Consider the following 25,915-nt stretch of genomic DNA (forward strand, 5'->3'; position numbering starts at 1 on the left):
GGTGATGTGACAGTTCTAATTCAAACTTGACTTGGGGCTGGAAAGTAACAGTTATCATCATCATCATTTTACCCACTATCTATCCACTGCAGGATGAAGGCCTCTTTCACATGTTTCCAACATCCATATGGACCTGAGCTTTCTTTTGCCTATTGGGTCCATCATGCTGATGTTGTTGATCCATCTTGTTTTAGGTCTCTTTCTTTAGGACACTTTTCATCAATTGGGATCCATTCTATGACTGCCTTGGTCCACCTGCCATCAGTTCTTCTTGCTATGTGACCAGCCGATTTCTATTTCAATTCTTTTACTCTCTTGATATTGTATACTTTCATTTGTTCTCTAATCCATGTGCAGGTGTTTCTATCTTGTCTTTTAAAAACCGAGCATGTATTTTTCCATAGCTCTTTGCGCCATCTGTAGCTTTTCTAACAAATATATATGGTACTATTAGAAACAAATGCCAGTTGAAAACAAGTTGGTCACTCCTGTTAGGATTCCCACCCTTTCACTGCAGTTGACCTGGAAGAACTTTTCCATGGATTATGACATTAGGATCCGCTGTTACAGGTATCAAAGTTTCTATTGATATTGTTCTTCCATCTCCATATCTATTCCCAAAAATCTTGCACAAATCCTAGTAGTGGATCTAAATGAGTCCAATTGAAAACCTTAATTTGACAGACACCTGGATCATATTACCATATCTGGTGGACATGTACAGAGGCAAAAAGATATTGGACAAAAATCCACACACGATAAAGCAACACATAGATTTTAAACCTGAAATATTTTTATTAGGAATTATACCTGAAGGTTACAGCAAAGAAAAAGTATATTTGATTATTCACATATTAACAGCAGCTAGGATTGTATTTGCTCATAATTGGAAAAGTGATAAAATGCCGGCATAGGGAAAAGTGATAGAGAAAATATTTGAATGTGCAGAGATGAACAGATTAACACTGGCAATTAAAGAAAAAGAAGAAACCAAATATTGCATGGTATGGGACTTATTTTATCAATGGTTGGAAAATAAAACAAGTTAAAACTAAGTAGATGAATATATAGAGGAATAAGTTAAGATTATTATAAAAAGTAATAGATATAAGAAATAATGGCTTATAAAGAAAATGTGATTATTATTATATTGGTAAGAAAAGTATTAACTATAATTGTTAGCACAAAATATATGTACCCAGTCAACACACTGTATGAATGAAAGATGGAATTATTGTAAATATAAAAAAGAAAAAATAATTAAAAAAAAGAAAACCTTAATTTGAACGGATTATGACATTAGGATCCTCTGATACAGGTATCAAAGTGTCTATTGATATTGCTCTTCTATCTCCATACCTATTCCCAAAAATCTTGCACAAATCCTAGTAGTGGATCTAAATGAGTCCAATTGAAAACCTTAGACCAGGGCTTAAAGTCATTTGAGACTTCCCTGTCTTTAAATGTTTAATATATTCCAATATTACTTCCCATAAAATAATTTCAAAGCTCTTTACAAAATAAACTCTTTAAGCTATTCTTGAGGCAATATGGCAATGGCAATTTACCAAGCAGCATTGTTCAAACTGGTGTGAACTGGCAATGAATAGCAACAATTGCCCTAATTCCCAATCAATATGGCTTTTCAATACATCTGAATGATACAAGTTGAAAGTTTGTCTTAATTATAAAAAATGTCCTCTTATAAAAGAGTAGCAGCTTCTAACTCACTGTATATTATATCTTACTTATGAAGCTCTGCCATAAATAACACCATATATCAGGAAGAACTTACTTATTTCTTTGATGGTTTGAAGTGCTACAAAAAATTTGGTCTCCTTCCAAATCATGTAAATATAAATCAAATATCATCTTCAAAGATAGTCTAAGAATAATATCTTGTCTTATGTTGGCAAGGTGAGAATTGAATTAAGATGCTCACAGAGAACTTATATTATACTTTAGCAAGTGTGTATTTATGTGCGTGTATATCTTTGAGACATTTTACATCCCATAAATCGGAGTTTAATATCGATTCTATCAGTATTGATTGGTCTAGAGAGAAAACTATATTACCATTAAAGTTAGATCAGAAAGCATTTTGTTGATTTTATCCATTTTATCTTTAACACAATGGACTATTCACACAGATACAGAAGCAATATTTTCTGTGCAACTCAACAAGTTTAAATTCATGGCTTCTGGGAACAAAACTGAGTATATACTCAAAATAAAGAAGAGTAGCAATCTTGCCAAACATGTTTCTATTACGAATGACATCAGTTTTACTCTGACATCCACTGCTACTTTAAGCTTGTCATCTAGCCAGCTAACTTTCCAGATGTGCTATGCATGCTATTAGATACATCAAGCCAACTCACTGCTGTGAGAAATGGATTGACACTTCTAGTGAAAAGCTGTGTATTTCTACTCATGATATAGTAATAAACTGAATATATTAAAGTGAAGATTTTAAAAAGATAATATTATAGAGTACCATGGCGAATAGTAACACAATCTCTTTTGAGGGAGTTGACTCAGCATATGATTAAGACATCAGATACTCCTTAAAATGTATACTGATAATCAATTCTTAATCTGTCAATTAAGAATCCTGGAGGTGTTTTCCCTACATTCATTTACTTGTCAAAACCTGGTAAAACATTGATGTTTGTTTTTTTAACTTAAACAAAACATAAAATTGGGGACTACCTTATAAGAAAATTACATTTGAACTAATCTATTAGTTATAAAATGTATAATAGCTATAATTTACTACTTAAGCTCAACAAACTTATGATAATATTTCACAACCAAAACCATATTGCCTTCCTTGACTTAAGTGTATTAATATCTTTTTTCTTTCCCTAAAAAATATCTTAGGGATATTTTTCCCTAAAAAATATCTTTTTTCTTTCCCTATATACTCAAGGCACTAATACAGAGATTATATATATTTTCCATGGGAATCAGTATACATGCATTAAATCTCACTTATTTAAATTATTAAGTAGCATTCATCACAGGAAATCTGCCATTATGTTGTCACAGCAACTGTTATGGAGAAGATTAGAAAAGGAACAATAAACATGCTTTTTATGGTGTTTTCAGTGGTGAAGCTACTGGAGGGAGAATGGGAAAATATTTAGTGTTTTTTTTTTTAAAGCAGCTATTCAAGATTAATATGCCATCCTGTTAGAAGTATAACACTTCTATTTCTTTTATTCAAAAAAAAATTGCCAAAAATTGATGGTGTATTTCAGCAGCACAATTGGGGGAGCATTGAAGGTCACAAAACCAGGGAAGCAACACATGCTGCCTACCCACCTATTAAGGGGTTAGGGGGCAAGGAAAGCATATATCTGGTTATATGGTAGTCTTTTCTTATACAGCATGAAACAAGTTCTAGTAAGTGACATAAATAAATGACACCCAATGTAGCATGGTGGTTAAGGTGTTGGACCACAGAAGCCCATAGTATGGCTTTGGGACAGTCACTCTCTTTTAGACCAACCTATCTCACATGGTTATTATTATTCTGAGGAAAAATAGGAGGAGGGATGCAAGGCACTTGCCCTGAGCTTCTAAGAAAGGGTAAGATATAAATTGAATGAATGAATGAGGTGAAAGGCAGTAATATTTTTAAAATTAAGATGGGGGGGGGGGGGAACCTATATTGGTGAAGAAGAATCATCATCTATGTGTACTGAAATCAACTTTAGTACAGAAATTTTGGTTATAAAAAAAACATCCGGTTCCTGAAAAAGCCAAAGAGGAACAAGTTCCAGGATGGCTATTTGATGTAACTGATACTCCTTAATTCGTTACATATGAACCAAGAGGGAGCAAAAATGAGCCAAATATAGACAGAAGATACATAGTCAGAATTCTCCCTTCAGTGCTTAGATGCCATCACTCACTGCATGCTAAGCAGCCTGAGACCTGAAATTATATAACCCCGTTCTTGCCAAACTATTACGAATGTAATGAAACCAAGGCTCACTTTCTGCTAGATTAAAGGAATCCAAAAATTACTGTGCAGCATAAACAGATACACCTAGATGACAATCAAAGGCCTCTGCAGCTTGATTAATACAGCATGGTGATTTCTTCCCAACTATACATTTTGATGTGGTGATTTCTCAATCGATCAAATCAATCAAAGGTTTATTGTCAATGCACAACATGTGTACAATGAAATTGAAATGAGCCTCCTTGGTACTGGCCCTGCAAGTCTATCATATTAAACCTAATTGTGGTGTTTATTTGCGTTCAGAAGTCTGACAGGCCAGGGATAAAAGCTATTTTTCAGCCTATTTGTTCGGCTGGCTATGCTTCTATATCTCCTGCCCGATGGTAGAAGAGTAAAGAAGTGCTGACCAGGGTGTGAATCATCCCTGAGGATTTTCCTCACTCTGCTGAGGCAGCGGGTCCTGGCGATTTTGTCCAGTGGTGTCAGGGGACAGCCCATAATTTTTTGTGCTGTGCTCATCACTCTCTGTAATGCCTTTTTGTCTGCAGCTGTCAAGCCAGCATACCATACTGTAATACAATATGTAAGGACGCTTTCTATCATAGACTTGCAAAAGGAAGTAATCGGTCATTGTTTCACCTGATATTTCCGCAAGACTCTAAGGAAATGGAGTCTCTGTTGAGCCTTCCTGACCACCTGGATTGTGTTATTTTTCCAGGTGAGATCTTGGCTAAGGTGGACTCCCAGAAATTTGAAAGAGGACACAAGCCCCCCTTGATGTAGAATGGGGCAGGTTCCTCTCTCTGCTTCCGGAAGTCTAACACCATCTCCTTTGTCTTGCTGGGGTTTAGATGCAAGTTGTTTTCTGAGCACCATGAGGATAACTTCTGGACTTCTTCCCTATAAGCTAATTCGTCTCCTCCTGTAATAAGACCCATACGGTGGTATCATCTGCACACTTTATTATCATGTTAGATGGACGAGAAGATATGCAGTCGTATGTGTACGAGTACAGGTAGGGACTGAGCACACAGCCCTGAGAAGGGCCAGTGCTGAGCTTCAGGGAGGAGGATGTGAAAGACCCGGCTCTCACTGTTTGTGGCTGGTCTGTCAGAAAATCTTTAATCCAATCACAGGATTCTCACTGATGCTTGAGAATTTTGTCATAGCAATAAAAGTTAAAAGCAAAAGATAATAAACATAATTACAAAAAGCAAACTAAAACTAAAACATAAGATTTATAAAATTAAATAAAAGTAGTATAGGAGATCTCTCTGGTCTACTGAGTAGATATAAGGCAAGGCTCTACAAACTCCAATACATTTTCAATCCTAAGACTAAACAGTTGAGAAAATAAAGAACAATGTATTGCTCTTTATAAGGTCATTTATCTAAATATGAATACATGATAGGCCATTTCAATAAAACTTTAATTGGGCCACTGTCACATGAAAGTCTCACTCACTCACTCTCTTAGCAGAGACTGTTGAATTCTGCTTTAGAAAATTAAATTTGAACACTCTTACCTCCTAAATTCTTCACTCTTTGCAAAGAGCTACTCCTGTCTTAGATGAATCTCAGCAGGAGTATTATTTATTGTTTTTTATAACAGCAGAACTGGCCTTGTCTGAAGACGAATTGGGAATTACCCTTCATTTTTATGGCATGGGAATTTAATGTATAGTATGCTGGCAATTAAATGTGGCAATTATATTTACCTATAACCTAGTTTTGTAATTGCAATGTGCTTCAGAAAACTATTCTTTTTCTTCACATTACACAAACATGTGACTATGAGAATCAACTTCAAGGAACAGTTGTTTTTAATTCATTGTTTAATGTTTTCAATTTATTGCTACCACAAATTGCCTGCAAAGGGAGGTAGATCCCTTACACAACAGCCAGCACTTATATAACACTTTAATTCTTTCAACCAATACAAGAAAAGTATGGAACTAAAAGGACAAGCCATTGAGAAAAACCTTGCCAAAATAAGGTTTGTGGGAGCAATTCCTATGTGAAATAACACATATAAAATATGTTAAAATAAATAATTATGTAAAATTAATCAGCATTAATACCACTATTAACTTAGATTCTATTATTTTAAGAAAATTAAAACATTTTCCCCATCTACTTGATCCATGCTGCATACAATTTAATTTTTTTCCAATATGACCCTATCATTAACCTTTTGTTTAAGTTAAACATTCCCAATACAATACTGTTTCCACATAGGACAGTTGCCTCTAACTCTTCTGGTTGTCATTTTTTGACTATCTACATTTAAAAAAAAATGCTACAGTAAGAATTAAACAAAGATAGTTATGCCATAGTTCTGGAAAGTTCTAGAAAAGTATTATGATATCAACACTTGCATTTTTCCATAATAGAGAATTTACTTTTTGAACAAGAGTCTCAAGAAAGAACCAAACTTTTCCTGGTCAATCAATTATCAGCTCAAATCTACAATTAATCACCAGCAGCTTTCTTTCAAAGGGAAGTCAAATAAATATTTGAAGATACTGACTATTCTTCAGGCAATTTTATTTTATTTTAATGAATTATCTTCCCACCAATTTATCCAAAATAAAGCTATTCTGCTTCTAATTTTCTAAATGTTCTCTGAATCATATTTAAAAAACATGGCATTACTCTTATTTTTAGCTTCCCAGTAAGCAATTTTTTTAGCATTAATTTTATGTATTATGCATATCAGGCATATTAATATTTCTCAGATAGAGGCATCTGCAGGAATGAAGGCTTTTATCAAAATGATAAAAAGAGAATTGCACAGTCATGATACAATACATGCACAAAAGGGGTACAGTTTGCATCACAATGGTATAACGTTGCTTTGTACTCTCTTGTGGCCCTCTTGCGATGCCTCTATCCTCACTCATAATTCTGTTTTCTCCCCAGGAAATAAAGAAGTGGCATTCAGAGGGTATGCTTTGGATATTCCATAATTAGTTGATTTTAATGCTACGATTCTCTATATAAAATCACAAAAGATTTTTCAAAAAGCCACCTACCCTTCTTCAATTCTGACAGAATTCATGATGATGCAGTTAGTAATTTTAGCTTTGTCTTTGATCAAACATGAAGTACCAATGACAGAACGCTTGACTGAAGTCTTTTCGCCTATTTGAGAAGATGCACCTACAATGCTGTCAGATCCAACCTACAGGAGAAGAGAAAGAAACTGAACCACCAAGTATTAAACAATATCTTCTCCTTGAGTTGTTGATAGCTGCCAATTAACAGACTGAATAGACCCAAATATGAAGCCTCAATAATCTTTTTCTTTTTTTCACATGACAAAGGTCTACTTTTTCTGTCATATATTGGAGAATACATCGCATTCTAATAGTAAAAAAAGAACTGGAAAATTTTTGAATATGTACCATAGCTACTAAATTGATGTTCTAGTGATTAAGGTTTTTTGACTACACTTTTCAAGAACATAAAAAGAAATAATTCTGTCATCTGGCACTTTTTCTGAAGTTAACTGTTTTTAGCCTACTGGAATAAATAGTATGCATTATAAACATATATGATAGTCCATTGCAGGGAATTAGCGAACTCAGACCTAGACTGATGTAAATGCTACTTTTATAATTAATAAAAATCAATGCACTTCAGCAATATCAACCCAGCAGATCAAGTGTACAGTAGGTCTTGTTCCCAGATGCTTAACTCTCTAGGAGTGTTCTAGGAGAAGCATGTTCTACACAAACACAAGAGAAAGTGGATAGGATTTTTTTGTGTGCTATGTGAGAAAACCCGACCTGATCAAATTAGAATGTGGTCATTTCACACAATCCTACCTGCCTTGTGCTCATACCCAGATCCATGCTCTTTCTCAGCAAGTCTGAATGCAATGCACAAATCTTTTATGGACCTTGAGATTTCCTGTGCAATTGCCCCTGGTTTATTCACCAAAGAGTGTTACCCTCATAGCATTTAAAGTTTGTTAGCATCTGTCTTTCTTAGTTTGCCTAAACTAATAATTTTTTCTTACCTGCTCTAAAACTCAGAATCTTCATCTACTAATTGACAGTGATACAAGATCCTAGTTGTTCTGAAGCTGAAAACCACTGCTTCCTACTTCAGAAAACAAGACAAAACAACACTGGAAACTATAATTATCTGTACATTCAGATGTGCAGAGAAATGGTTAAAATAGAAAGGTATATTGCCTGAAAGCTTGAAAGAGCTTTCAGTATAACAATATTTACCAGGAAACAAGAACCAGGAAATCAAAATGCTGTGCCATATTTATTTACCTCTATCTCCCCATTATCTCCTTCTTGTTACTCACCATACACTTATCAATAATCTGTGCAGAACTATGAATCAGAGGTTCTTCAGGACAAAGTGAAGGCAGCATTTTGGGAACCTGAAACAAAAAAATATTGAAATCATACATCAATGCCCTACCAAACACACACTCCTGTTTGTAATATAAAAATTACTATTAGTTTACTCAATTAAAATAATTATGTTCAAGTAACTAAAAAGGCCATGCATAAAAATTAATATTGTGTGTTTAGGCTTACACACCGAGCAAAAAATTAGAAGAGAGATAAATTATAAATAGATTAGGACTGATAAACCCATTTAGAAATGAACTGAAATAAATGTAGTCCCTTCCACCAGTATCTGCAAATAAGCAGGTCACTTACAAAGAAACAATTATTAAAAATTGTTTAGAACACATGCCAAAGGGCCTTCACGGGTAGAAAATGACAATTAAATGTTCAGGAACAACCAGGAAGTTTTTAAATTATTCCCTGTCCCATGTTTGTAATGACATTTTGTTCTTTGTCATCCCAGCAAGATACATCTAATTTGGGGGATGAGCCTTTTGTGTAGCCTCCCTTAAGGAATAGATTGCGCTGTATCCTGAAATATGGATTTAATAATAATCTTATTGCAATCTGGGATGGTGACCGGGACCAGAGATTTAGTCTTCTGAGCTTTCGGTAGAGAGAAATTCAATAAGGATGGGCTCCAGCACAAGTCTGAAAGCTTGGAAGATTAAGTCTCTGGTCCCAGTGACCAACCCAGATTAAATTTTGCAATAAGATTATTTGCCAACAATCTGATTCTTGGCAACCACTTTAGCCAGGCCTTCTCCAGAATGATCTGTCTTCACTAAGGAAATATATTCACCTTACTGTTGGCCATTTCTTGTTTGTGCTTTTCCCAATATTATAGATTTCACAAAAGTTAGGACTTTGCAAAATATATCCAAAATATAATAATGTGATCCGGTTATTTGTACATCAAAGGAAAAGTCTGGATTGATTTATTCTATGATCTATTTGTTTGGTTTCTTGGACATCCATAGAGTTCTCATGAGTCTTCTCCAACAGCAAAGTTCAAAACATCAATACTGTATCTTGTTTTTGATTCCATAGAATGTCTTAAGGAAAACCAACATCTGCACAATTCTGTTCTCATCAGAAATATAAACATCACAGCATCGGAATATCTTTTCCAAGACCTTCAGTGTTACCCTACCAAGTGCTAGTCAGTACAGTAGAACCTCTGGTCATGACCATAATTTGTTCCATAAGTTTGGTCGCAACCTGATTTGGTCGTAACCCGAACCTAATTTTGGAAATTTGGCGCTTACAAAAAAAATTGAAGAGGAAATCGGCTACGGGAAAGAATTGTGAATTTTGGGGTCGGAACCGGATTTGGTCATGGTCAGAAGCATTTGTGTGACCAGAGGTTCTGCTGTAGTTTGTTTCTTGACTGATTATTTTAATATTACTAATTGGTTTTTAAAGCAGAACTTTAACTTTTAACTTGACAGCTTTAAGACTTGTGGATGTCAATTCCCAGAATTCCTCTTCCAGTCATGTTAGCTCAGGAATTCTGGGAGTTGAAGTCCACAAGTCTTAAACTTGCCAAGTTTAAAGACCCTTGGTGTAGCCTCCTGTCCTATGATAGGGACGGACAATTAGTTAATCTCCCTTTCCACGTAGGGCAATAATCTGCCCTGAATGACAGCATGATTTACCAGGATATGATTTTTAAGGATAATGTATAATACTTCATACACTCTGTTAAATTTCCTCTCTTTGATATAAACTGATCTCTTCCAATCTGTTTGAGTTCGTTGTTCTCCAGATTTTCTGCCATAGTTCTGTTAAAGCATTTACTGGTTTTTCTTTTGTTGCTTGCCATATTTCTATAGATCTACAGATTCTCCTATAGTTGCTTGCCATACAGTTCCTTTAGCCTTCTGACCTGATAATCACCTGAATAGTGATCTAAACAGTACTAGAAATTCTTGTAAATAGGAAATACCTTTCAAAAAATCTTGGGTGTTGGTGTCTTTACTGTACAATATTTCAGTATACTCCTTTCAAAATTTGATCTTTTCTGATCGGTTACTATCTATTCATTTATGTTGTTAACATACAAAGTTGAGATTGGAACTGTCTTCTCAGTTCAGAGTTCTTTTGGAAGACTTTCCTTGTTTTTCCATCTTGTTTCCATCATCAATGTCTTTACAAAGGCCATTGTGATGCTACTTTTTGTCTCTTCTAAACAGCTCTCTGAAGTTCTTTGTTAAGTTTCTTCCTGAGGTCTTTGTCTTTCTTAGCTAGGCTTGCCAATTTCCATCATTTCTACTGGCACCAGTTGATTTATTTCATTTTCTGGTCTCTTAGTAACTTCTTTGATTTCATTCCACATTTCCTCTAGTTGCTTGTCAGTGAGGTTCAGATCTTCAAGTGATTCCTAATATTCTCCTTTAAAAATGATGGCTATGTACTCAAGATAATCTTGTGGAAACTTCTGGTTGTATTTTTCCACTTTAGCTTGAACTGAAATTTGGATATAAACTGTTGTGAGTCTGCTTTTAGGATTGCAAAAAGGCCAGAAGGATACCTGTTTTCTATCAATTATAGGACAGTTTGAATAATTTTTTTCTCTTGGTCTTAAGTGTTTTGCCATTGGAAATCCCATTAAAATAATTATTTAAAAATTATACTGTATATACTGGTGTATATGCTCATTCATCTCTTTATTATTAACTGGCTTAAATTGTCCTTTCAAGGGTAATACATGATATGTATGTAAGATTTCTGTTTAGAACATAAAATATATATGCTTAAAAGCTTCTCTCTCCCTCCCTCCCTAGCTTTACATATAATAAAAATATTTAAAAATGCAGTTATATGGGAAGCAACTAGAGAGACAAGCAGTTGCATTACAGAATGTTCAGGGAGTGCCAGGGGTAAGGAGAGGTTTAGTTTAACTTTTGGGTGCTTTTTTTCTGCAAAGTAACCTACTTCCTATTCCTAAAAAGTACTCCCTCCTGCTGCCACCTGCCCACACAAAGGGAGCAGCAGACTGAAGAGGTCAACTGAAACAAGTGAAATATTTCCTAAGTACAAAAACAGGGAGCTGAAGGTCTGTTTCTGCTGCTAATTCTAATGCATTAGCAGCTGTTTCACAAGTTATGGACAAAAATATACACTGTGCTCACACTGCCACATTTGTACACCCATCTGTTGGATGACATGGCCGTATATGATGATGCTACAATTAGTCCCTTCTCCTTTCCATGTATAGAAATAATGGGACACTCAGATGAGACAGAGTGATCATACTCTCAAGCTGTAAGACATAAAGGAGGCTGAAGAAAAATCATGCTATAAACTGTATAAACTTCAGTGAATGAACTTCCTGAATAAATCCCTGACTGATAAGATATGCTTTCAATGGAACCCAGTTGCTTAAGCTCACAAGCAAACTAGAATAGATGAATAATTTTTCACATATTAAAAATGTAACAGAAGTGTGAGGAAGAAAATAAAATATCCACAAATCAAAACATTACAGAATATTTGGAACCCAGAACAGCTTAAGCAAAACAGAAAGCATAAGACTGTTAGAATTCTCTTTAATGTGAAAATTGTCTGAAAGACTAATACTTTTAGCTTAGATAGTTTGCCTTATATTGCCATTCCAGAAAAGTTACTATTGAAGAAAATTTGTCTCTAATCACTAATATACGGTATATATTAGTGGAATTATTACACTGGGAAGAGGGGTGTAATTTGGAATACTGACTCCAAATGAATAACATATTTAGACAGATAACTCAAGAATTTGTTCTTCAATTCACTCTTGCACCTTCTACGACTGTCAAAACACACCCATTTTATTGCCTTCTTTTAAACCCTTGAAATTAAAATATATCCCTGTTAGCAATTGTGTATTTTTCTTTTTTCTGTCTACAAAAATGAATCTTCCATCTACTATTCCTTATTACAGACTCCAAAATAGCTCCTTTCTCATATGGCAAAATAATATGAAGAATGGCTGCAGGTTTTGGGTTTGGCTAGTCTAAAGAAAAGAAGAATTAAAAGTGACATGAGAACAGTATTCCAGTATTTAAGGGGCTGTCACAAAGAAGGGCGGGGGGTCAAATTATTATCCAAAGCACCAGAGGGGAGGACAAGAAACAATGGTTGGAAACTAATAAGAGAGAGAAGCAATCTGGAATTAAGGAGAAACTTCCTAACAGTGAGGAGAATTAACCAGTGGAACAGCTTGCCTTCAGAAATCTTGGGTGCTCCATCACTGGAGGTTTTTAAGAAGAGACTAGGCAGTCACTTGTCTGAAATTGTATAGGGTCTCCTGCTTGAGCAGGGAGCTGGACTAGAAGACCTCCAAGGTCCCTTCCTATTCTAAGTTTTGACCTACTATTAATGTTCCCTAAAGTCAATTCACACAACTATGTCATCACTCCTAGAAAAAGACTTAACTTTTATAATGAACTTGATAAGGAATACATCCAGAAAAGATATACATGCTACTGATAAACAATTAAAGGCTTTTATGACTCTAATTCAGTCTATTGTGGATGAGGTTTCACTCCTCCCGAAAGACCAAGTCTGAAGTTGGAAAATACTCCTCAGCTGTTATTGTTTTAATAAATGACAGTTATGGTGAAGATGTGTTCTTGCAAGCACAATTAGTGTACCAACTGCAACTGTCCCTGAGCAATTAGATCTGAGAATTATTTATGCCTGGGTTAGCCTTGAAAAGTGTCCACAAGGTGCAAGGTAATGGGCACCAAGTTTTCCAGAAGCTATGTGGGTAGGTTTCAGGGATCACTTGATCTTTAAATAAGTCAAAGCCTAGGTGAGGCTTTTTCATTATGGGTCTGTTTGGCCAAGAAGCACCGCAGGAGAGGCCCTTGTGAAGATGTCTCCAGGGTCGGGGTTTATTTATTTGGCATGCAAAAGAGGGTCTTCACTTGCATTGTTCCCAAACTTCAGAACATACTGATTTGTTGTCACTCTATTTTTTTTAAAAAATGTTTTAATTCATGGTAAATGATTTCTGACCAGAAAGATAGGATGCAAATACTGGAAAAATACATGAACAAATATACTTTGGTCATTCAGTCATTTCCCTCTTCATGATGTAACCAAGATAAATATACTTCAATCTAATCTCCCCATTCTATCCCTCTCTTTATTGTCATAATTACAAAAGTACTAGTCCCGAGTTAAAAACTGCTTTTTTTTCTTACCTGCCTGTTCGCTTCAATATAGTGTCCGAGAGTGTTAACTCGGTAACATAGTCCATCTTTCATGATGTGAACATAGCAACGAATGTTTCCTCCATGGAATGCCTCTTTTACATCTCCTCTGCAGTTGTTCCAACACATTTTGTCTGTACCCAATTCAAACCAGCTATCACCCTTCATAAAGCTATAAATGTCTGTGGAATACAAATATATAAATCATAAACCTTTCAAATGGAATCAAAGTGAGCACTATACCTGGCACATTCACATTTTTTTTTCTTTTGAACAGAATGAACGGGTAGGTAAAGAGTGGTTGAACTTATCCTTTACAAATGACATTGTATCACATTACTCAATATTCTAATCTTTGCCATTGCCCAGAAAAACAATGGTCTCTGGGATTGTTGGCCCATTGGTAAAATATCACGGCAATGAAAAAAAAACACCACAGTGTGGCCCCATGTACTAGCTAGAAAAAGAGCTGCTTCTGGAAGAAATATCTTGCTAACACCCAAAAGATGCCTGTTTTATCTGGGATGAAAGAAACAAAGAATAGAAGTACCAGCCAAAAGAAAATGCTTTGCTTTTTCCTCCCAGAAATAAGACTAATTTCTGCTTCAAATTGTAAGAGAATAATGTACTTTTGTAATATATGAACAAGGCCCCATAAGTTCCTGTCTCATATATGGCTGTCAAATGAAAGGGGTTTCTTTCTTTAACAGATCAAAACGCCCTATTTCGGCCAAATTCAGGAACCCAATGTTTGTTTAAACTGATCTGTTAAACAAGCCGACTGCCTTATTATAACAAATGATTCCCAAGTTTGGATATAATACAGAACACTAACTTACTTCTGGCATTATCACCCTCATTATCTTTTCCTTCACCTTTTCCCATGTTGTTTCATTTCTTTTTAAACCCTGGTGGCAACAATGTCTTTGTGTTTATTCCTATATGGCTCATACTATCAACAAGTATGGTAGTATGGCTCATACCACCAACTGACAAACTGTTTTATTTATCAAGAAGCAGGCTAAAAAGAGCTTATGAATTGGGAGATGATTGCATCCCCTCTATTGGAGAAATATTCCCCAAGTGACATTCATTTTCTCCACCATGGGTTGGGTTTTTTTTTTTTTTTTTGGTACTAACCTGTTTTTTGGTCCTTTTTCTTCTGGTCTTGCTCTTTGTGGTTTTGGTCCTGTTGAAACTGTGCAGGAGAGGAAAACTGCTTTCTAACCAAGTATGGGATCAGTTCACTTCTGATTGAAGTAAATGTCCTAAGGAAATTAAAATAATAGCACTAAAAGATAAAGATACTATTTACAAGTTCCTATGGGGAAAAATGGTTTCTTTCGTGTATCTGATGTTCAAATAGCTGTTCGTGAAATCTAGATTCTGAACAAGAGCAGAACATTTCAAGAATAGTCTAAATCAGGGGTGTCCAACCTTGGCAACTTTAAGACTTGTGGACTTCAACTCCCAGAATTCCTCAGCCAGCTTTGCTGGCTGAGGAATTCTAGGAGTTGAAGTCCACAAGTCTTAAAGTTGCCAAGGTTGGACACACCTGGTCTAAATCACTAGACAGTAAGTTTGTAACTAAAATATAGTACTGGTCCTCCTCCAAAATCAACTCTTGAATTCTGTTGCCCAGCTGTAGTTTGTGTTTATTTCTGCCTGAACTGCAATGTATCCAGCATGGCAAAACCTGTTCTAATAGCCCTGAAGCTGAGCAGAACCTGTGAATGGTCTATTTTCTCTTTGCTGGGAATTCTTGCCTTCCACCTGCCTCTCAGCTTCAGCAGCATAACGTCCACAGTCCATTTAAGGGGAACGGTGGCTTGACACATTCTCAGCTCCCTCTTTGCAGCCAATCAAATGCAATCCAACCAGCTGATTTCACTACAAAATGGGAGCTGTCATTGACATTTGGCTATTTTTATTATTTATAAATCCTTTTAAATGTTTTTGCATGCCCAGTAATGCAGGCATAAGGGCAAACAACCGTGGGTATGCTGCAGCTGCCATAATTTTAAGAGTATAATCTTGAATGGTTATGTGACTGGTTTTAAGTTAAGGATGCCTGGAGTAGTAATAAAGAAAAAAATTCTTGTCAATGATTAAAAACATCTTATAGATTTAATTCTGTTGTATTTCAGAAAATCAGGCACAATAGTAAAAACATAATGGTGATGTCAGGGGGAAATGTAAAAAAGATTTTTCTAAAAAGTAAAGGAAGAGGTGAAAGGAAAAAGTTATTTATGAATCTTATAGGTATAAAGTAAATTCAAATAATAAAACAAGTTATTTTTCCCAGCTCTCTACTATTCCAGACTAGAACAATCAACTATCATTTCTTTCCCCTCATCCCCACTGATATAAAGAAAAGTCAACTCACTTTAAAGAATAAAAGCAAAATAATGCCAAGAACAAGGGCACTAGGGGAAATGATATTTATATTCCAGCCAACATTAAAATCTCAGTGCAAAAGCAGGAAAAAATTCCCTTACTATATTTTCTCCTTGCTTGTATCTTCAGGGAAATGGAAGAGAACTGAAAAAGAGTTAAAGCCTCTAGTTCAGGGCCACCAAACACCTGGCCCACGGGCTGGATGTGTCATGCGCTGGCCACGCCCATGCCCGGTTTAGTGAAGGGGGAAAAAGTCCCAAAACGTCAGGTGACACTTCTTGATTTTAGCGTGCTTGATATTATCAGTTTGAAGGAAGCCTAGGTATAAGTAGTAATCATCTTCATCCAGAGTCTTGACATAATTTCCATAGGACATCTTGATTCCTTCAGTTTTTATTATTTTTCCACTGTTGATGATGACAATGGCTCATCTGTCCAATCCAAATACCATTACAATATTTTGGCTGTATATACAAAGTGCTGAGTAGTGATTCAGATGGTTTTTCATACAGCTTCAGATTATCCATGTAAAGGAGGTAGGATGGCTTGGTAGATGTTTTTGATGTTTGACAGCCATGCCCTGACTAGTTCAATATTGTTGACAGAGGAATTAGTGCAATGACAAAGAGTAAGCCTGATAGTAAATCTCCCTGAAAGATTCCTCTCTTGATATTAATCTAAGTCTATCACCAGTTATTAGTAATTGTGTCTTCCACTGACCTTTGCATAAAGCTTATGTTTCTACTAATTGTTGTTATTTCTAGGCACTTAATTATCCAACAATGTGACAGAGAGTCAGATGCCTTCTTGTACTCAATCCACCTACATTCAAGTTGGTCTTCCCTCTCTTGCAGTTTTCCAAAATAATCTTGTCAATTAGAAGCTGACCTTTTGTTTGGGTAGCAAGTCCATACATCTAACATACCCATAGTGGGGAATCAACATGAATGAATGAATGAATGACTGAACATTAATAGTATTGAAGTGACTGGTCACTGACAAAGTCCTATTATTTCCCTCACTTAATTTTTCTATTGTCAAGGATTGGTGATCAGAGGTTAAATCTCTTCTCATGCAATTAAAAATGTGCAAAAGGAACTTTGGAGCTTGCAAAATCACAAATATAACACTTGTTTGCAATATCCTAAAACAGCTATGTTCACAATATGATTCCAGGAAAAAAATGCAATTGCTTTAAGTGGTGCAGATAGATAGCACATAACATCTGCATTCCAAATCACTTCTTGAAAATCAAATGCATAATGCTGCAGAGCTCCATCATATAATTAATTTATTGAAATTAGCCTAATATATTCAAAATTTAAAGGTACAGGCATCTTTGAGCTGAACATGACTTCTGGGGACCGCATAGACACCTCTACTGAATTTCCTGGCAACAGTACAAGAGTGGCTTTTTCCAGGAAAGTTTTTTTCAACTTAAACTAACCTGGGATTTTCTGACAGGTTCTCATCCATGTACTAATCCTTCTGCATGCACAGAAATTGGTTGCTTTCCTTCAAACTAAACCAAATTGCACCTAAAATGGCACTCAATAGAAGCATTCCTCCTGGCTTGATCATATTTTAGCTCCAAACCTTCTGCAAAATAGATGTTTTGCAAATTATGCAGGGATATTCTGGCTATCATGTGCATTGCATATCTTTGTCAAAACAGAAGTATTATATAAACACCAAAGAGCTCAGGTTTCAATAAATTAAACATGGAAAAATGAAATTTTACAATTCATAAAACTTAGCCTCTGCTTCACTAAAAAAATAATAGTGTCAGACTGATCACATCTGAAATCATGCCCTTCTGACACCTGAAAGTGCAGCTGAGGTGACAGAAACCAGGAGAAAGTCTGGACAAAAATAGCTGACTACTTCCCATATAATTTCCATTCTATTCATGGTTTATTCTCACTTGCTGCAAAAACAATTTCCAGTGTCAATTGTTTCCTTCTCTGAAAGATTTCTCTTTGCATTTTGTAGTCACTCCGGGAATCTGTAGCCTTTTCGGAAGGGGGCTACATTATTTTTTTTAAGTACCAGATGAGTAGTCTTGGGTTCCTCTGAGATCTTCATTGAAGCTGGAGAGCTAAGTGGCCTCAGTGTCTTAACCTTTTATCAGCTGACAGCAAGACAGAATAACCCTCGCATTAACTATTATGTTTAGATCAGAAATGCCCTATATCTAGGCTTGCTTTTAAAAACAAAGCAATGAAGTTTGTTGAAAAAAAGGCAGCTCATCCGCAAACTAGGACTTACAGATACATTCATGTTATGCCACTGTTCCATAAGAGATCATTTGTAAGTTCCTTCGTTCAGTGCTATTGAATGAGTGGTCGTAAGTTGAGACCATCTATATACTATGATTTTTTGGTACCACTACTTATTTTCCCATGACAATCAGAAATCACTTTAGAACAGTTTGCTGTTATTTTATTGTAATTGTAACTGCATATTAGTCTGACTGCATTGGTTTTACTTTATTCTGCTGTTTTACTCCTTGTTAGTGATTGTAACTGAACCAATCTCAGTTATTAAACGAAGCTGTCAATAGGTGAAACTGCAGCTGTGCTGATCTTTAGCTTTCCCTTGCTTTACAGAACACAAAGATGTAAATGTGAGGACCGATCAGAGAATTTTCATCACTGTGCATTTGCTAAACAATACAGTTACTAAATAAGAACTATCTCCTTTTAAACTATATATTTTAATGGATTTGTAGACACCTAGTAAGTTATTGGTGCTTTAAAAAAGAATAACATAAAATAATGCAGATGTATTACTAAGTTAGATATGGGAAACAAGGAGCTAGAATATCTTCTTTTAGCAATTCAATAGGCAAGAGTTCTAAATGATATTGAATTTGTAGTTTTTGTTCTAAAAATGTGATGAATAGAACAAAAAGTTATTTTTCACATTTTCAGGACACTAAAAAGGATATTAGCAAGACTATATCTCAACTCTATGCTGCAAGCATAATTTTACAGAAGACTCATATTTTGGGCATATTCTACAGTTGTACTCATTTGGTTTAATATTTGTAAGATTTTTAATATGGTGTTGGAATAAGAAAAAAATTTACAGATGTGACTGTGCTGCTAAATTATATATGAAACATTTGGAAGTGAAGTATGAAGAATTCTAGATTTACAGTGTGTGGTCTGTGGCTAGACAGGCTGTTTTACTTCGATGGAAAGACTTTAGTACACCTGCTTTAAAATCCTAGATTAAAGACATATGTTCATCCTCCACATGTGAATTGGTTTCCTATCAACACAGTGAAAAGGTTCATTCAACATTATTTTTATGTGACCAAGATTTACCTCACTGTTTGATAATTTCTTTTTGTTTGTTTTCTATGTATTTCATAATTATAGTTTGCTTATTCCTTTATGGTCCACTTCTGTTTGTGATTTTTAATTTTATTTGGCTAATGTCTTTATGTATAAGAGCAATAAAAAGGGGGGAATATTACATTTATAAATTATTTCTCTCTGAAGCAAACTAAAACTTTCTGTGTGTGTGTGTTGTGTATACTGGCATGAGGAAAAACAAACACTTGACTTGCTAGTATTGCAAAAAGTGATGCTAACAATAGGAGTGTTTTACTGTGATGCTAACAATAGGAGTGTTTTACTGTGACTATGGCTAATTGTAAACAGCGATCTCACCAATCTGTACCTCAAATTCCTTACAGAGCACGACAATTGTATACCAAATACAAAACAAAAAGCAACAGTTATATTTATAGTGTGTATTGCACATTAACACTAATCACAGGTGGCTTTGGCCACCAACAGTTAACTGTATAGGAAGAAAGGAACAGAAGTGGAGGACACAGCAGGAAGACTAATCAGGGTATTTCAGGTTGTGGAAAAACCCTTCCAAATGGGCTCCTTTTATGTCATAACAAGCTGGAATTTTCAAAGAACTCCAAACAACAGCTGTAGATGTAAATTGCTCTGCCAGCTGCAGATTGGACACAAGTAGCATTAGAAACATGCAAAGCAAATTCATGTAGCAAAAATATCCAAAGGATTTGTTGCCGCTGCAAATTCCCACAGTGTGGGGCTAGGATTGGATGTGGCCACAAAGAGAATGAAAAACAGGTGAACATATAACTATGGAAGAGCAGTCCCAATGCACTTACATCTAGTTCTAGTCCGTTTTTATTAGCGATTCCCCAGCTTCTCCATAGAAACCCACAGGATAGATACTATCCTCGGAGCTACGACTAATATTAAAAAGCATAATGTAACTGTCCTAGGTATACTACACAGTCTAGTCATCATGCCTAGTAGCCACTGAGAACTAATCTCGTTTTCTTTTAAATGCATCTAGGTTTTTATAATAGCTACTTCACAACTAACTCTGCAATGCAATGAAAAAATATTTTGTTTGTCTTGAATCTCCTGTAAGATAGTTTTATTACATGATTCTGGAAGAATTTTTTTTTCATAGAGTGTAAAAATTTTTGAACACACTGGCCGTTTGTGGATTTGTATTCCAATTTATTACAAAACATATAGCTGACTTTTCAGTTTTTATAAAAAATCAAGACAGCATATATCAACTTTAAAAAAAAGGGAAATCACTACTATTAAAATCAAAATCACTATCATTAAATGTATACTAAGTTGGATTAACACAAGTACAGAGATAGCACTTTTAACATTTATTATTTGCCCTCCATTAAAAGCATGCTTTTTGCTTATATACCTCTGGTACAGTCACCTTACTGTTTCCCCTTTAGGGCTGCGATTTTTTATTTATTTTTTATTTGGCACCATGACTCTAGAATAGTGTTTTTCAAACTTGGCAACTTTTAAGATGTGTGGACTTCAACTCTCAGAATTCCCCAGCCAGCAATCCACACATTGCTTTAAAAAGTTGCCAAGTTTGAAAAATACTGCTCTAGAACCAGTTTCATCCTACCCTTTGCTCTTCAAAGTTAGTTGGCTTTTAAAAAGGTTTTAGGGTTTTAAAAAGGTTTTAGGGACATTTTATTATTATTATTGGGTCCTGGTTATTTTGCCCTATTCCCATTAAGACTGGTAATTTTCAGGGTGTTTATTTTATATGATTTCTGGATATATGTGTGCTCTGCAATATCATAGGACACTCTTTTAATAAATAAATAAGCTATAATTAATAAATAAACTATAAACTATATATTATAGTTGCATTGTAATTTTAATTGTTGGTATTATTGATAAATTATACATTAATTTTATTGAGTAGAATTTTGTAATTATTATGTAACCTTTTTAATCTGCACCATCCCTTAGTAAAAGTGAGTACAGTAATATAATCCCAAGGGCAGGATAAACTATAGAATTGAAGATGAATTGGCAATTCATTTTCAAAAAGTTTATTTATACTCAATAATTATTGTATTAGTCATACTGCCATTGAGATGAGAATTGCAATAAGGTAAGCTTACAGGAATTCTGTTCCCAGTTGCAATTGTAAATCGAGGACTATTTGTACAGCCAATGCATTATTATTGTGCATAAATAAACATTCTGAAAATGAATTACCAGTTTATCTTCAAGATAACAATCCAGGCAGTCCTGGCTGGTGTTGTAACTCCAAATGTGTGGATCACTATGTGGAAAGCAGAGGCTGCCCCAGGTAAAACTATGAAGGTGCTGCAGCAGGGTAGGGGAAGCTCTGGGAGGTCCAGTGCAGGTCGCACACAAATTTGAGATGGTGATGGTAGTATGGGTGCAAGTTCAGACAAGAGGATGCAAAGGAGTGCAAGGACAGGGAGGCCAGTGAAAGAAGGTGGAGGATTTGTGTGAATGCGGGGAGGCCAGGAGAGCCAAGAAAAGACAGCTGGGATGCATGCAAGCAAAGGAGGGTGTGGTGCACACAAGTGAAGAAAGCCAATTACAAAACCTTCCCCATGATCCTTGCTTGTGGGAAGACAGCAAGGAAGGTTGCAAATGGTAATCATATGACCAAGGGATGTTGCAATTGGTTATGAGTGCAAGCTGGTTGCCAAGCATTCAAATTTTGTTCACATGACTACAAGAGCATTGTAACAGTCAAAAGTTTGAGAACCCCTTGTTATTCACTTCGTTCAGCACCCACCATGGTTATAATTTGAGGGATACTTGAAGTAAATGCTAATCATCCCTAAATCTTTTCCTGTGACACCATTTAAATTTTCAGTAAATCTGCAGGAATGGTCTCCCTTTAGCTGCATCTTTTATATTTTTTCATTTTGTTTGGCCATTTCATCTATTTGTCTGCATTTTAATTCCTAAATTGTAATCTGTTCCATTTCTCTTTTCACATGGAAAATACTCACTATACAACCCGAACATTATCAGGAAGAAATCAATCACAGAACTGACGTGCTCTCTCTTTGGTATCTCTCTTCAGCATCCACACAGCAAGCTCCCTTTTACAGGCATTTTTTTCCGGCAGGCAAGAAGAAAGAGAGAGGGAGGGAGAGAGCATGTATTAAGCCAGAAGAAGTCTGACTTTGCCAGACCTCCCTCACAGTCCATAGGCCTTGCCAGGAAACACAGGTGACAGTGTGAATGATAAAAAGGCATTGAAAGGGAGAAAGCAAAACTACAGAGTGGTTTAGTCTGGGCAATATCTTAATGTAAACCTGCAGGGGCCTCTGTGTACAACATACCACAAAACAAATCAAGCAGAAGCCCGTGGACAAAATTTACTCTCATCAACCAAAACACAGCTTCTACCCTCTGGCTATTCATGGAAGGTACAGAACTTTGAAGTTTTTTCTTCACAGCATTCCTTTTGGTCTGCAGCTCAGATGGGAGAAAAATAATCTTTTCTGGAACAGCTTTCCAGAAAAGGTCACCATAGAGATCTTGGAAGACTGGCTGAAAAGAGGAGGAAAGGAACTGCAGGGGAAGTGGCTTATCAATAGCCAATGTTTTCAACCACCCATAAAGGCTTTTTTCTTCTTTCCCAAAACTTATTTGATACTCTGCTTCTCTGAATACAACCAAGCCAAGAGTTTCCACTTGAACATTAAAAGCTTTTTCTGAAAAGCAGATTAACTTTGCTCAGGAAACTGCTCCATGTAGGGCTATTAAATTTGGCATTTATGGGTTCAAAATAACAAAATATGACAAAACTAATTATTTAACTTATTACTCTTTAGAATGTATTCACAAGAGTTGTTCTTAATCATCCTCACATCATTTCTTGTAGCTCAAAGTTCTATTTTGTCCTTGTTTCCATGTTCTAGAGATGGGAAAGATATAAATTCAAATCTATAGCCTTCAAATTCACCATCTTCATCTGACTTCTTTGTGTTGTGATGGTAAAACCAGAAAAGGAAAGAAGTGGACATTGATTTGAATTTATTGGGAAAAGGGAGAGGCATAAATATAATAACAGATGAAAACTGAAAATGTAGTTTTCATATTTAGATTTACATTTAGGTACCTACAAAAGGGGATATTTGTAGCTCAGAGTTGAACTTGGAGTTTCATGGTATCCTCTGAGCTTGACTGTTTTCTTGCAGACATTTCATTACCAAACTAAGTAGCATCATCAGGATTTAGGTAGAACTATGAAAAGTAAAAAATGTTAGAATTAAAAATCTTTAAATTTGTCTATTGCTGTCCCATTTGATAAGTTGGACAGACTATAAAGAAAGTTTCTTTAGCCCCGAAGGCTTCTGTTTGAAATAATCCACTTTCTCCAACTGGAAAGATTCTGAATCAATCTAACGGTGCTTTTTCCAAAAGGCAAAAACTTTCTTGTTTTTTTTTTCCCTTGAAAATGTTTCACTGCTCATACAAGAGGCTTCTTCAATTCAGTTCAGAAGGGGGGGCGGTATAGGTAAATATATCAGTAGAAGGGAGCTACAGGTCGTATCAATAACAATTGGGATTGTAAGATGTAATGTCACTGGGCCACGCAGTCTTTTGAAAGCAGTTTTGCCACTATCAGTAGCTGTTGTTAGGCAAATCCTACATAGTCACAGAACACCATGCTCACATGATCACCATTTGCAACCTTCTGCTGGCTTTCCAATTGATTTTGCATGTTGGAAGCAGACGTTGAAGGTCACAAATAGTGGTTCTTGGGGAACCTTATCTGAGAGAGTGAATGCTATGACAAGATATAAGGTGCCTTTCCAGATTCTAAACAGATGGCAATCTTTAACTGAAGGAATTTGGAGCAAACTAATCCTGCTGGATTGAAGTGGCCAGGACAATACTAGGGGAAACAGATGGTCCCTCATGTAACTGGGCCCTGTGCCATTTAGGACTTTGTAGGTAATGACTAGCATCCTGAATCACACCTAGAAGCAAACTCACAACCAGTGCAGCTTGTAGAGCAGAGGGCACACCAAGGCATGCTCATTACTACCCACGCTGTCACATTCTGGATCAGTTGAAGGTTCTGGTGATCTTCAATATTAATGAGCTGGCATATTTCAATAAAGAGAAGCCCAACTGACCATGCCATTACAAGAGAACTAAGAGGAAAGCAGTGTCTTTTCTTCTGATTTGTATCTCAGGAACTAGTAACTTCTTTTCAAACTGCAGAAACCTAACTGCCTGTCTCATATTGATAGCAAAGAATGTAGCAAATTAAATCTTTGCCTTACATCCTGTACAGATCTACCTTTCCTATAGCTATGGTTGGCATGCAGCCAATGGCCAGCCAGTAGTAGTTGTAACAACTTTACCATGGATTTATTACAAAACAGATAAAATAAATCAGCAATACTATAACATGCTATCTAATCTAATACATCAAAATATAAAATAAATAGCTTTTAAACTAAATGGATGATGAAATGCATATATGTAAGAGTTGTTTTTAGAATGATTTTATTTATTTTATTTATTTGATTTGCCAATTGTTTACAAGATAATAAGTATAAGTGTATACATAGTTGTGAATACATGAAATGGGTACATATAAGAAAAATAAAAGAATAAGAGAAACAATAGGACAGGGACGGTAGGCACGATGGTGCGCTTATGCACGCCCCTTAGGGGCCTTGCAAGAAACATTCCAGGACTATTTTAAAAATTTTATTTTATAAAATTTTATCATCACCTGATCTGTTTCTGCTGATCTGTCCATGCTATAATCTGTCAAGAATTTTAGGGGAATAGGGAATAAAAATAGGACCTTACTACAGAAATCTATTTACTTGTAGGAAACTTTTTTTGTACATTGGTCATCCTTCACCTCCTTACTTTTACTAATGCACAGGTAAAATTGTCATCTTGATTTATAACACCTGGTTGTAACATTTAAACTCCATCCTTAGCATCTCATTTTTTTTCTTTAATTGTCATCACCTGTGGCTTCTGCAGTATTTCAAGGGAGCAAAAATGTTATGGAACACAGCTGTTTCAGCCCCAGCAGCATCTGCAGCAGGTGGGACTGAAAGTTATGCCTGGGGTTCAGCTTTAAGTTACTTCTAGTTTGAGGTGAGTACATCGCTCTTCATTACGGCTAAACCATTATAGCCAGAATCTCTCTCTTCTTCCATAAAAGGATGTCTTTCTTCCTCTCAGTAGGTGGTCTCAATTTCATATTAGGAACACCACAAGATACACAGGATGTATCAAAAATAGCCAACATGATTTATCCCAAGAAGGATTGGATTCACAAATAGACAAAATAATGTACAAAAAGAAGACCCATACAAAAGGAATAGAAATACTCATATTACCACTGAACAAAAATGCTTTAATAGATACAAATGAAGACAAAGCAGGCACGTATTAAGTTTCGGTATGAAGTCAACAAGTTTATTAGTTCAGTGTGGTAATCCTCCATTGTCTAATGCTACTGGGTGGAAAGTTACCATCATATACAAAAAGGAGTCAGGGGAAGTAATGGGTTGGATTTAATTTCCAGTGTCCAAACAACTTGTTTAGGTCTTGTCAATTAGAGTTAATTGTCTAGCATTCATGTTGAATAAACTTGCCCCTCACTTG

General features: G+C 35.7%; 1 protein-coding gene across 3 annotated transcripts in view; it reads right to left on the reverse strand.

Annotated features, from left to right (window-relative positions):
• The window catches only part of EIF2B3 (eukaryotic translation initiation factor 2B subunit gamma), a 91,220-nt gene that overhangs the window by 21,841 nt on the left and 43,464 nt on the right, over nucleotides 1–25,915 (reverse strand). For all 3 annotated transcript variants that reach the window (XM_087960180.1, XM_026665772.2, XM_026665773.2), the window contains exons 7-10: nucleotides 14,691–14,818; nucleotides 13,542–13,732; nucleotides 8,298–8,375; nucleotides 7,009–7,157 (exon numbers count right to left, since the gene is read on the reverse strand). In XM_087960180.1, coding sequence (XP_087816306.1) covers nucleotides 7,009–7,157; nucleotides 8,298–8,375; nucleotides 13,542–13,732; nucleotides 14,691–14,818 — 546 coding nt within the window. The remainder of the gene's footprint in view (nucleotides 1–7,008; nucleotides 7,158–8,297; nucleotides 8,376–13,541; nucleotides 13,733–14,690; nucleotides 14,819–25,915) is intronic.

The sequence above is a fragment of the Notechis scutatus genome, chromosome 3 (assembly GCF_049901735.1).
Source record: "Notechis scutatus isolate UNSWTSFEM ecotype Mainland chromosome 3, rNotScu1.2, whole genome shotgun sequence".
Classification (NCBI taxonomy): domain Eukaryota; kingdom Metazoa; phylum Chordata; class Lepidosauria; order Squamata; family Elapidae; genus Notechis; species Notechis scutatus.